This window comes from Pleuronectes platessa, chromosome 9, assembly GCF_947347685.1.
Source record: "Pleuronectes platessa chromosome 9, fPlePla1.1, whole genome shotgun sequence".
In the NCBI taxonomy this organism is placed as follows: Eukaryota; Metazoa; Chordata; class Actinopteri; order Pleuronectiformes; family Pleuronectidae; genus Pleuronectes; species Pleuronectes platessa.
The window spans coordinates 4,924,701-4,938,516 of record NC_070634.1 but is presented as its reverse complement, the minus strand read 5'-3'; the positions used below and the strand labels follow the sequence as shown (position 1 = coordinate 4,938,516).

General features: G+C 42.3%; 1 protein-coding gene across 2 annotated transcripts in view; it reads right to left on the bottom strand.

The window, feature by feature from the left end:
- The window catches only part of tgfbr3 (transforming growth factor, beta receptor III), a 69,154-nt gene extending 55,619 nt beyond the window's left edge, over positions 1 to 13,535 (bottom strand). For both annotated transcript variants that reach the window (XM_053429851.1, XM_053429852.1), the window contains exons 1-2: positions 13,261 to 13,535; positions 7,918 to 8,101 (exon numbers count right to left, since the gene is read on the bottom strand). In XM_053429851.1, the coding sequence (XP_053285826.1) occupies positions 7,918 to 7,978 (61 nt within the window). In that variant the 5' untranslated portion in view covers positions 7,979 to 8,101; positions 13,261 to 13,535. The remainder of the gene's footprint in view (positions 1 to 7,917; positions 8,102 to 13,260) is intronic.
- Positions 13,536 to 13,816: the final 281 nt, after the last annotated feature.

Genomic DNA, 13,816 nt, shown 5'->3' with positions numbered 1-13,816 from the left:
ACACCAACTTCATACCTGTCCTTGGTTTTCCCCCAAAATGTTTCAAGTCCTTTTTAACTTAAAGGAGGTTAAGTTTGCTTTGCTGTTTGTATGTTATGTGAAAACTACTGTACTAATTATCTTGAAACTTAGTGGATGGGTGGGGTGTGGCAAAGAAAGAACCCATTTATTTTTGGAGCAGATTCAATTATGGGGGTGGATACAGGAATTTTGTTGTCACTTTCTTTAATGTTGTTTTTCAATTATTTGGGAATTTGTCAACAAATAATGCAGATATTTGTATGAAAAGGGTTAGGGTTAGAGCAGGTGAAATGAGGTGCAGGCCCAGCAAATGATCTGTATTTTAAGAATCAAATAAAGTATCTTTAGGGGAGTTATCTTTATTCAGTTACTGTAATGTAACAAATATTCCTTTCAACAATATTTTGCCTATATTTAAGTTGTTGGTATATGTATCTGATGTATATGCATTATGGTGATCAGCCTTGGTGGAGGTATGTGCTCTCTGAGTGGCCTTATCGTCTTCCGCTTCTGGCTCTTTCTTAGCCAGATGATACAGCAGCCTATTTTACATGCGTGTCATTTAGCTGACGCTTTTAAGCGACAATTAAAATTGGCATTCATTGAAGGCCATTTGGTGGGGGGGGGGGGGGGGGGTTCAGAGTCTTGCCCAAGGACACTTTGGCATGGGCTGGGATCCTAGCCACCAATCTTCTCGTTGGAGGACAACTGCTCTATCTCCTCAGCAACACTGGCCCCCTATTTATGGCCTGAAAGGCAAAACCCTAGGCAGGGTTTTGAGGGCACGGGATGAATTGAAAGTGAGTTGGATTAGCAAATAAACATTTTGATTGAGTTGGAGCCTATTCGATATGGATTTAAGCAGCGAGTCAGTTAGAGAGATTTCATCAAATAAATCAATAAAACTATAAAATGACCTGTCGTTTTTTATGTAATGGCAGTATAGGTTGATTTGTAAAGGACTGATTTTGAACAATATGAAACACTTTCCATTCCTGACAGAAAGTCTGGCTATTGTTCATCAGCTGTGACAGACACAGTTGGGCACCTGTTGTTAAACCATCAACCTTAGTTGGAAAAGACATCTTAACTAATTACAAGCAGCAGATGAACCTACGAGCAGATAAGATGAAGTGGCCACATTCCTTTCTACCTCTAAAAGTAGACATACAGTAAATCAAAGGGCTTTGAAGAGGTGGATGACTAGGCTAATTCCCAGAGGAACACAGGAGCCACTGTGTAAAGTGAGACCGCTGGGAGAGATCCAGAGTGTGTGTATATGAATAAAGACTTTACTGAATGTGCTACCGATGTATGTCTTTACTGATGGGTGCTGACATGTGCTGTCTGGACCTATATTATTAAAGAAGACAAACGTCAGCGCAATCGGGAAACAAGAACTGAATGAGTGTGTTTAACCAGAAAGTAGTGAATGGATGAGACCAACTGAACAAATGGTCCAGCATCAGTAAACTAAAACAAGTGTTTAAAATGCATTCAAATATTTAAGAGAGTAAAATATGAATGATTGTTTATGAGAGAACAATTAGATCCAAATTATTTATTGTCACTACCAGGACAACTGAAGCTTGATATAGAACGACAGGAATACCTCTTTTGAATAAACGTAGTTTTTTTTTTTTTAAATGCAGGTACTCCCGTTAAAAAAAGGCGATTGACTCTTTTCCTTTAAGGACATAAAACTGGAAAGTGAAAGTTTTATTTTTCTTGGCTTTCATTTTCATTTTTGGACCCTCCCTGCGAGGTGTATTTCTCAATACAGTCCTCTAATATCTCAGACCCTGGGTGAGATACATGGTGAATCATAATCAATGCTACGAATGCTCCAGAAACAAGTTTGGAGGTGGAAAATACAACAAACAACAGAGAAAGAACCAAGGACCGTGGTGTTACCGTGAAACATATTGCGTGATAAGGAGAAACATTTGCTGTTGCAATTTGTTCTCAAAATGTACATATACACAAACAATCATAGCTATTTATGCGCCAATGTCAGTTGAATGTCATTGAATGTCATAACATTGCACTGGAAAAGGTGCAGCGTCACTGTATAGACATATACAAATAAAGAAGTAGAAGAAATTAAGATGCATGTTTCCATCAGTGCCTAAGAGCTGGCATCAGCTAACCCAGAACACGGAGGAGAAGTGCCTGAATAAACATGGCTAAGGCACAAAAGTCTGTCCCGCTGCTTCGAGTGCATATCAATCATCGGTCATAGATGTATAAGACACAGTCTTTGACAGAAGCTTGGGGGGGGTAAAGGAACAACCACTTCATCAACGTGCATCCACAAAGATTCAGTATCAGCGGGGGAATCAGGGAGGCGCGCCCTGGGGTCACTTGTGCGGTTGCATATGAGCATAATTTGGTTTGTGTTGGATCATCTGCCTTCCCAGATCTCATCAATTTACATACATGTACATAACTTAATATCATCCACACCCATAATGAAAAGTCATGGAGGTGGAGAGGGTTGGGAATAAGTTCAGTTGAAAAACTGAAGAATACTTAAATTACCATCTATGAGTCAGAAAATTCTAAAAGGTTATAAAACAGAGGTTATAAAACATGTTGTAAAGCCTACGAAACACTCCAAAGCTCCACTCTTAAAGCTTAACAGTGAGATGTTTTACATCAAAACCACAATTTGAAAGAATGCAATAAAATAATTGCAAAAGCTGGTATTTTTATTACAAATCACAAGATGAAATGTAATGGCAAAAGGACTGGATTTGTACAGCGCATTTCTAGTTTTAATACTCAAATCACGTAACACTACAGGTACACCTCAGCATGTGGACTAGAAGATTGACAACCCTCTAGGTGATGGACAATCTCCTCAGACTCACATTTTCTTAGGGCGCTTTCACACCTACCTTGTTTGGTCCAGACCATTGAACTTTTCAGTTTCGTTTGAACAAAATAACAGCTGTGAAAGGTGTTTAAGCTGGTGACTGTGCCATTAGCGGAGGCTACTTAATTTTAATTCTCTGAGTTGCTGAAACAACAGATACGAAACTTTGTACTGTTAATTATTCCATGCACACTGTCTACATGGCCAAAGTTGATTTTGTGAGGCACCACTATGTATAATTTTTTACATGTAACTATCAGTCAGCTCTACAGACAGCTACTGAACAAAGCTGAACCTTTAAGCAAATCATACAACCACTTCAGCGTGCACAGAGGACTTTGCTAAATCAAGTACATTCTTTGACATCAATCAAATGACAATCCAGAAAGATGCCTTTGTTCCTCATCACTCAGATGTGATATTAGGGGCCTCTGAGAAGCAGCAGGTTGCCATCGACAGACAGCAAAGAGTGAAACAATGTCCGGCCTTTGTGCCAGTGTGTGAGCCCAGCGTGAGGGAGCCAGAAAGGTGAAAAGGGCAAGGCAGACAGCGTTTTCACACAGGCTGAAAGGGGGCTACAGGCCACCGGTCCTCTTTGTCTTCAGGGTGGAGAGAGTAAAGAAGAAGAATGACTTATTAAATGCTACAATGCTTTGTGTATGAAGTATGCTTCCAGGAAGAGAAAGTGCACCAATCCATCCATTCTCTATACCGCTCTATCATTTGAGAGTCACTGGGGAGAGAGCTGAAGCCAATCCCTGCTAACATCACCAAGAAAGGTGAGGTACACCCTGGACAGGTTGCCACTCCATCACAGGGCAAACATACAGAGACAACCAACCATTCACACTCACGCTGATCAATTAAGAGACTCCAATTAACCTAACCCTAAATCTGCATGTGTTTGGACTATGGAAGGAAGCCCGAGGACTCTGAGAAAACCCACACAAACATGAGGGGAACATACAAACTCCCCACAGAAAGACCCCCGGCTGAACCGGGATGCACCACCGTGCTGCCCCTTCTAATAGTATCACACCCTTTATAAAGCCAATGTTGTCAGGGACCATTGCACCTATGAATATCTTATTGCTACAGCAGCCTAGATCACAACTTCTGTCTATATTTCATATCTGAAATAAAACTTTGATAAACAAGCAGTGTGTGTTTGAGATGAGGGCTCAGAGAAGGGTCTTCTGTCATTTTTTCGGACAGAAGCTCAGAAACAATTGGGACAAGGCCTTTCAGCAGGGCTCATCTGGTGGAAATGGAGTGCGGAAGGTGAGGCCCAGCGAGGGTTTGGTCTGATGAAACCCACCACCTGGAAGCCGTCACTTAGCATCCCATATTAGGACTGTTGTTGAGATAGAGTCATGCACTCAAAAGTTGACTTGCAACGTGATTAGGCAACGCAAGTTCTTATAGTGTAAACTCACACTAGCTGTGTAAACCTCAAGCATTAAAACCTTATAGCGCAACATTTTCTTTTCAAAGGTTAACTGAACAGAGGTAGTCCAGTTTTTTATTATTACTTTCTCTTTCTTCAATGAAGTCACACTCTGCATTGCTCTCTTACTCCAACTCTGCTCCGATGGCTTTTCCTTTCTTTTTCTTTTTTATATTTTTTTACAGGGCAATGAAACACAATGGAAAACGCACGATCACCCCAGCTGTCTCTCATTACTGGCTCTGAGCAAAATTATTTATACGCCTTCTTACTGGAACTACGGAGAGATAGAGAAAAAAAAGGGGCTGGATTCGGTTTACTCCAGCTTATTTGCATATGCGTCACTTTGACAAGGAACGATGGACCTGGACGCGAGATATGAGACCTGTCTGCTGAAGCTCATTCAAGTGTGTGTGTGCGTGTGTGTATGTGTATGTGTATGTGTGAGTGTGTGTGTTTGTGTGTGCGTGCGTGTGTGTGTGTGTGTGTGTGTGTGTGTGTGTGTGTGTGTGTGTGTGTGTTTGAGTTGGAAACTAAAAAGTGAGTGAGATAAAGTAAAGCAGTTTGTAAATACTCCATAATTCAATTTATAAACTGCTTTTAATTAAACTGGGTAATACCAGGGGGACATCCATTAAATAAGTAAGTTAAATAAACGGTCAGAGCCAGAATGGCTGCCTCCTCCTTGACAGCGCTGTTAAGATAAAGGCATCATCGCGGGGGAGAGCAGACCTGTAATTAGACACGCTCAGGACTCCTGTTGCTATGTAAACATCCCAACCACTCTGCCTAGCAGCACACAGCCTCTGTGCTGCGCCGCTCCAGCTCCTCTCATGAAGCAACATCTGGTTTAGCGTGCTGGAAGGGACTTTGTCGGTTTGGCACGTCGTACGTGAGTGGAGTGTGTCGATTTGGACCAGGCGCCCCACGCCCGCGCCTACCTCTCTCCTCCCCCTTGCTCTCCCACCTCTCAGATTACAGGGGTTGCACAATGCCTTTTGGCAGTCCCCCCTCTGACTGGCCCTAAGAAAGACTTGTGGGTATAGAGACGGACCTTTTGCTCAACTACAGGAGGAAAAAAACATTGCAACCACTTTTGGCATCACGTTGACTATCGTCTGCCAAGAATATACAAAAACGCAGATGGAGAGAAAGTTGTTTACTGTAAAAAAGAGCGATTCAAATCCTTAAGTTAAACATATGGTTTGTTAATACAAGCACCATTCAATTCCTTTTTCCAGCTATTGTTTAGTTCCACAATCCCAATGCAAGACTATGTGGTTCAACAATGAATAGCTAAAGAAAGAGTCACTCTGATTGCTTCATCATTCATCAAGCTGCCATATAACTAAAACGGGGAAAGTATATAAGAGGAGGCAAATGTTTTGCAGCACTCAATAACACTGGTTTGTTTTTCAGTGAGCGACCAGCACAGCGTTATGCCAGTATGACCAGCATCCTGCCCGAGCTGTTTCTGGCAAGTGCCTAAATTGTAATATCTGGCCTGGCTCCTGCACAACCCACGGTCAGCCCGAAGTTCCACAATATACAGTGTCCTTCATAAAATACCCGTTCTGGCAAGCTGGTGAGAGACGGCCACAAAATTGTGGTAAGGATATGGAGGGGGGGGGGGGGGTTATAAAACACCAAAAAGTAGTAGAGTGAAGCAGCAGACCAAAGACTTGAAATATGGACGTCAAGGTGCTCTCAGTCTGACTTTTAAGAGTTATGAGAGGAGGCCCAGATCCTGGATTGCATTACACTGAGAGAAGACTCATTGCAGACTAATCTAAACATTACGTAAGAGCTCTCCTGACAAGTTTTAGGGGCAGATGTGACTGTTTACACAGATGCTACGAGAAAATCGAAATAGACAGAATAAGAGAGAGTGAGAGGAGAGGTGAAAATTATCTGTATTGGTGATGTATACAAAGATGTTAATTTTGCCAAATAAATGGAAGAATGTCTTGTAAAATGAATGTTCATCTGTATTTTACTTGTTCACAAATGAAGTGTTTGGTTTACTCAAGAGCATCTGAAGATTAGACCATACATCACTAAGCACACTTTCTGCAAGTGCACTTTGGAGGAAGGGGCCTTTGGTCATCTAACTGTAAATATCTGTCCCTTGTGACAAAGTACAACAATGCTTCTTGCCGTATGTGGAAGAATTTAGAGGAAAACTTCATATGCGACTTCATTGTGTTGGAGATCCTGGTATTGTGGGAGAAATTATGTTTGCTCTACCCACAGCACATACTGACTGCACTGCTATTGTTTGAGTAAAAGTCAACTCTCTGGAGTGCGGTTCAAACCTCCAGAGGATGGAGAAGAACTTTTGAAATAATAACCTTTGACAGGAATCCGACTGAATGCATGAAAAATGCGAACCGCACTTTTTTATGTAGAGCTTGTTATGCAGCATTTCTCCTACTGGGTCATTATTCCTGTGCTACCCACAGTAAAACTACACGGGATGTTGCAGATTAAAGCTGGAGCGAGTTCAAATCCAAAGTCATACATTGTAAAACCAGTGTCTGTAAACAGAGCGTATCACAGTCTGAAAAATAGAGGAGGAATGTACAGTATTCTCAGTGCAGATACCGCCAGATTGTAGCCCAACTGATTTTTCATCAAACCATGGGGCTTATTTATATTTTGGTCGTTACTAAGCTACAGAAACCGCCATTAGATTTTCAAGCCAATGTGAATGTTACAGCAGTGACAGCTCTTCTTATTACACCTCAAGGCCAAATCCACAACTTCTAACTCCACCCATTTCTGGTCAATGCAGATATGCCTACAGCCCAACTTCTCACCAGAAACAGAAAATCCAAGTTTTTTTCTGCAATAATGAAAACATTAAATTCAATTACATCATCATTGTCGTAATTCCCAGTTATATAAAAAAAGGCCAAAGCCAAAGTGGTTCCCCTGGTGCCAACCTCTGTTTACACCATTGACATTTTAACTGGCACATTTACCTTTCTGTGACAATGAAAATAACATATTCCTTAGGCTATTACATTGAAGAAGAATGTAGCATATTAATTCTGTTTTTAGCCATACTAGCAGTAGGGCACTATGGCAAACTCTGTCAGTCAGTCAATCCACAATTAAAACTATTAAAGGGATTAATACAAGATTACACTGTTTTCAGTTCGATCACATTTCCTTTCATCATGAGTCGAACGTTTATCCACACAAAAAACAAACAGTGATACTTTTCGTAGATGATTTAGGACCAGACAACATTTCAGCTAATATTTACAGCTATGTGCATATGAATCCGGATAAATAAAAAAACTGATGGCTAATACATTTCAGTCAATGTGTTCTGCCTCGTTTGCTCTCCACATGGACTGTTTACCGCCCGGCAACCAAAGCATGTTCAAAAGTGATTGGTAAAACAGTCACAAAATGCATGTGTATATTCACATGCAGAATCTGATCAGTGTCATTTAAATGGGTAGGACTTTGGCTCAAAACCAAGATTTTTGCTGTAAACAACCGTCACATGAATCTGTTAAGAGCATTATTTTCATAAACAGAAGCAGTGAGAGAAACTTACCTGCAGATGCTAGGCAACATATTGCAAGAAGTAACACAGGAACGGGGGATCTTAAGGCCATATTGATATTATCCTGCAGCTTCCAGCTTGAGGACGGTGGATGAACGGGCCTTTCTCCTGCTTTCCTCCACAAGGATTTCCCTCTCTATGAAGTGGCGTACAGGTAGTCAGCTTCCAGCTCTAGCTGCAAAGTGAACAAAAGTAGAGAAAGTCAACCTGAAGAATCAGGAGGTTATGGGCTCGGACAATGATGAGATGAGACATGAGTAGCAGCAGTTTGGAGACTGGGGGATTAATTCGAGGGTTAATTGGGGGGGGTCACATATATGCTTCGAAGGGCCGTGGTACACACTCACACACACACACCTTCCCGCTGCTCAAAGTGTGTGAGCAGGGTGGGACGGCTGCTGGCTTGCTGGGTGAGAAACACATTTGAACATGCCACAGGTTATTAACACACTTTCACTGAGGGTGTCAGGCAACACTGGATGCTCGAGTGGGGTCTTGGGTAAGAAGCTTAATACCACCAAGCTAATCAGCAGGACCTCATCTGAAGCTTTGACCTCAGTAATCTGACTCCAAACACTGGCTGCCATGAATTACAAATTACTACTATTCAGTTTGGAGAGAGTTTATAACAAATACAAACTATGAGTTACACATGTGCGCAATGAAGTGACAACTGATTTAACTTCTAAAGATTCTGAAACTGAAATGTTATTTTTTGACTTTTGACCCGTGTTCTTATTTGATCAAAATCTACCAACTAATTCCACAAATGTCTGTCTGTATGTGGCAATGTATTAAAATAACAGCAGTTGAGTCAACAATTCAAACTTGTATATATAATCTATATACGTGAATAGTAATGAAACAAATCCAGTTTCATTTTGTGAAAAACACTGACTATAAAATCTTGTTGGCAGATAGACCAGGTAAGATGAAAACAAAGTTGTATACCTTAACTCTGCCCCATGGACTGTTAATAAAAAGCTCTGCACATAACATCCAGCACACAAACAATAACAATAGACAGTTTATTGTAAAACTTTTTGAGGAGGACTCACTAATGACACGGAATCATTCGGAAGTAGCTCCGTAGATATAACACAAATTTCGAAAAGGCAGGTTTAAAGTTTCAGTGTGTAAGATTTAGGGACATCTGGTGGTGAAGTTTCATGCTGCAGCTGAATGCCCCTCACCTCACCCTCCCCTTCCAAACATGAAAGAGAACCTGTGGTAGCCTTAAGTTGTCATAGAAACTCAAAAGATGTTTAGTTTGTCCAGTCTGGGCTACTCCAAAGAACGTGGTGGCCTCTGTAGAGAGGACCCGCTCCCGATGTAAATATAAAGTATTAAAATATCAAGAGCTCATTCTGGAGGGAAAAAAACAACAATTTGTCCGATTTAGATGAATCTCACTAGTGAAAACATCCCTATTTTCCAGCTTTCACACTGAACCTTTAAAACGGGCACAGCACTAGTATATCAAAAAGAAGAAACTGCAGTTTAATTTATTTCTGTCTACATTAGTGTTCCCTAAAGGGTGTAACTTTTTTGGTTACAGCTGACTCTGCTGGTGCTGTAATTTGATTGGTGCAATATACATGTGGGGGCGACCGCAGAAAATTGCCTGGTATGTGACTGTGGTTCCAGCAGCCACAGAGTCAGTAAACCAGCCATCCCTTATGGTGCCATTTGTGATACGAGGGTGCAGGCCTGTTGCTGTTAAGTCTGATAAATTACCATCAACACATCTGTTGGGGAAGGAGCCACAGCTAATGCTCACTACACCCCCTTTTTCTATTACGTTGGTGCTGAAAGCATAAACAAAAAGTAACATTGTGTAAAATCTTTTATCAACATCCGTCGTCTTTATGAGGCTATGACACGCTGTGGTTAATAGAGCGCGCCGTGAAAGATGTCAGCGGGTCTCCTAGCAATGCCGCCCCGCAGTTGTCACCTGCTGCCACAGGAAATACCCATGCAGAGGATTCTAGGTTAGATGCATTCATACTCAATAAGATATACAATAAAAAGACATGGGAACTAATACAGTAGCTGTTCTAAAATTTGAGCCAGGTTTATTTGACACCAATATCTTTTCAAACTCTAATTCTTGATTGTTATCGATCCACAGACAAAGTTCTGCAGACTACTACTCTTAGGTATATCTGATGCTATACGACAACAGGCCTGGAACCGGAGCTCACGTCTAATGTCAGAACCATGTGGTTGAAGGTGCTGTGACAGGAGTCGCACATGTTCACAGGTTAAAGTCTGCCAGTGTGACGAGTAAAAGAACCACGTGGAAGAAACAGATGTGCACCTCTCGACTCATGCACAGGCTGCAATGGGAAGTAATGCCTAGGGTACTGAGGTGCATCGCCCTGCGGCGAGAGCAGCTTGCAAAGGACAAAAGGGCCTTTCATTCTGCGGTAGCTGGGAAGTCATTTTGGAAGATCATGACAAATATTGCACTTTCAGCTAGCGAGAGAGAGCCAGTGACCTCTGTTTGATTTATGTCCCTCTTTGACATTCACCTCCTCACTGACTAATCGAAGGTAAACTCTGCTGTGAGACCTGCACCAAAGCAAAGGAAGGTGACTTTCGGGGCTGAAACTAAACAGCCTCTTACTCCTCTGATGCGTCTCAGACTGGAACAGGGTTCAGATTGAGGTAGAAGATTAAAAGAGCTGTTGGGAAAAAAACATTCTCATTATCTAGAAAGATTTACCGCAAGAGACTTTTGGAGCTTGTCTTGAAGTTGAGCGTGACGGTTTTACACCAAAAGCTGCGTGCCGTGGCCCCGGTTTTGTTGCAGCAACAACTCGAAATCACCTCATGTGACTTCTCCTCAACCCTGACCGTCTTAAACCAAGCCGCTACTTCACCCAGAGAAGATCTGGAAAGTACATCAGCGCGTGCAGACCCCAGACTGAAGGTACCACACGTTACTGAAAGCGAGTTGCATACTTGTGGTCACTTCAGTGTTAAAGGCCTGGCTTTTATCCGAGTCATTGCGTATGCATGCAACTGCAGTTAAATGTTGTAGAATGAAGAGGGATTACACTGTGTTTCCATAATCACAAAGCCATAAGTGAAGGGAGCAGCAAAACAAAAGACTGAGGTATCGTCAGCGTTACACTCTGCATTGAGTGGTGGGTGAGCAAGACTTACTCATCAGGCAGCCGCTTTCATACAGTAATAAGTCATGGAGATGTGTAATAGAAAATTCTACTGTTCCTGTAGTGCCTGTAAACACAACACAGGTACAAATTTACCTAATCATAATTTGTAATCTGATACATCTGCATCAGTGACCAGGCTAACATTAAAACATTGTTGGAAACAATGTTTGTCACCACTAGTTTCAGATGAGTCATTGAATGTATGTGTGTTCTGAAACTTTCTCTAAAAATCTGCGGCCAGAATGTGCGGCCAGACTGTGTCTAGACAAAGTTCTTGTTTCAATGCTGTTTCTTAAAGGTTGAACTTCTGTTTTTTATATACCGTTATTGTGTTGATCAGATGATCTGCCTGCTCCATGTGTACAGTACATGTGTTTTTTTAAGTTCCTGCTACTGTTTTGCGGAACTCGGAGGGGCTTCTTAAACTGCGAGTTCTGAGAGGCTCTTTGCACTCTCAAGCAGACAGCCTTGCTCTGTGTTTGACTTGTGTCCGAAGCTTCGTAATAAAATAATCAAACAATCTGTTTGTTTGATTCACTCTTTATTCCTGACGACGACGTAAAATTGCCATCACAGATGTTAGCGTGGTCAGATGACCTGCTGAATAATCCTGCCTGAGCTTTTCTCCCCTTCCAGTATGAATGTGTGGCCGGGTCAAACTGGCAAACCACCAATCCTCTCGCCCCCTTACATCAGAAAAATGCGGCTCTGGATGACTGATTACAAGTCTTTCTCATGGCCTTAATTCTCACAGAGCCAAACACATGTCAGCACACACACACACACACAAACACCTTCAGGTAAGAAAATGCTTCAAAACATCCAGGGCTGAGTTGAGACTGTGATGCACGGTGTGCACATTGTCCTGCTGCGCTGCCATGCACACAGAGCCTGCACCCGTAATGTATATCTGGGACTGACCGTAAAACAAATAATTAAACCAGATTGTATTGGTCACAATGTAGCCTTTTGATCACAAGTCCACCAAATGGCAAGTTCTTATAAACTATATTAATATTGATTGTATTGGTCTCAGTTTGTTTTGTTGTGCAAATGAAATTGTCTCTTTCTTTTATTGTTTATCTGCACTATAGCAGCTCTTCTCCTCTGAAGCACTTTGTGACTTGCTCTGTGAAAGGTTCTGTGCCATAATAAATAAACTTACTTATTTACTTACTTGATATATAGGTTCTTAAATTAGAGATATAATGATTACTTGAAAAATCGATTAATTACTTGACAAGATACTTGATCTGTAGATATTTTGCATTCAATCATTTCAGTCGTGTTTCACTTTATCATGCATAATAAAGCATCATTATTCATGTATGATATGAACTTGAACTACTTAGGATTGTGGACTGTTGACATCGACCGGGCAACTAAACGATTAATCAAAAGATTGACCAATAGCAAAACTAATGATAAGTTGCAGCTCTCAGTTGATCGATCAAATGTGATATCATGGACACAACGTGGGAAGATCCTACAAACACAAACGTGTGCAGATACAACAGAAGGACTAAAGGCTAAAGGACCAATGTAATAAAGTAGATGCAGGTCAATCAGGGGTCTATAGGGTTACAGTCACTTCATCATCAGATGAGTTGTGCTTATTGAGTTCATCCATCAAAACTCAGCTGCTTCTATTGTTACCCAGCTCGTCCAGTCACAGCATCACAGACTGACCTCGGCGGCTCAAACGCACAAGGCAGCATTTCAACCAGCCTCCATCTCCATGTGCAGATGAACTCACTCCTTCGTTTAAAAGACATCCACGCGTGTTTCCACTGACAGTCAGATCTGCTGCACCAAACACCACTGCCTCTCTCTCTCTCTGGAGAGGTTCACCTCCGTTTACCTGTTTGTTTTCTGATAAGCCAGCCTGGGCAGGGGAACGGAGCGTGTTGACGTGAGTGTTAGCTAACAGCTCGTAGCTCCAGGAGGAGGATGGCTGCATGTCTTCACCCAGATGTTCAGCTGCATTTAAGGGCGGTGAAGTAAACACGAGCTTACTGGAAAATACGGTGTGTTACTCCACTCACAGGCGACTCTGACAGAATGACAGCCACTGAATGAACTGCATTCTTTTACAAACAAGCTAACATGTGAGTACTTGTTAGTAGCCCTGGTAGAAAAGGAGCGGACGTACCCAGTGAAGAGTCTCCCGAGAACTGTGAAGTCAACTTGGGGAGAAAGTTTGTAGTCGCTCCGCTGCTGCTGGAGGCGGATATCACCCACTCTCCTTCTTCTTCTTCTTCTCCTCTTCAAACCCTTGTTTTTTTCCAGTGGTGAATAAAAAAAACACTGAGCTGAGGACGAGCTTGAGGCGACAGTTTGACAAAGTTTGGACAAACAGCGTCTCCGGCTCGGAGTTTTAAACCGTCTTCTGTCTGCCTCCTCTTCTGCGGAGGGCTTCGCGCGGGAGGCGGGGCCTGGAGGGAGGAGGCTGACAGAGCGAGAGAGTGGCCGCTGCAGAGGGTCCCCAGAGCGGCCTGCACGGGCTGGTCAGGGGCCCCTGCTGCTGGGTCATCAGGTCCCACTTGTCACTTGTGTGAAGTTGGAGTGAGTTTTAAAATCAGTGACAATCATTTACATTGCAGACAGAATAGCGATACTTACAGTGTTGTAACAACAAGCTAGGCTTATAACATGGGGGCCCGGTCCACAGAGCGATGTGTAGCTGCACGGGGGTCCTCATTCCAGAT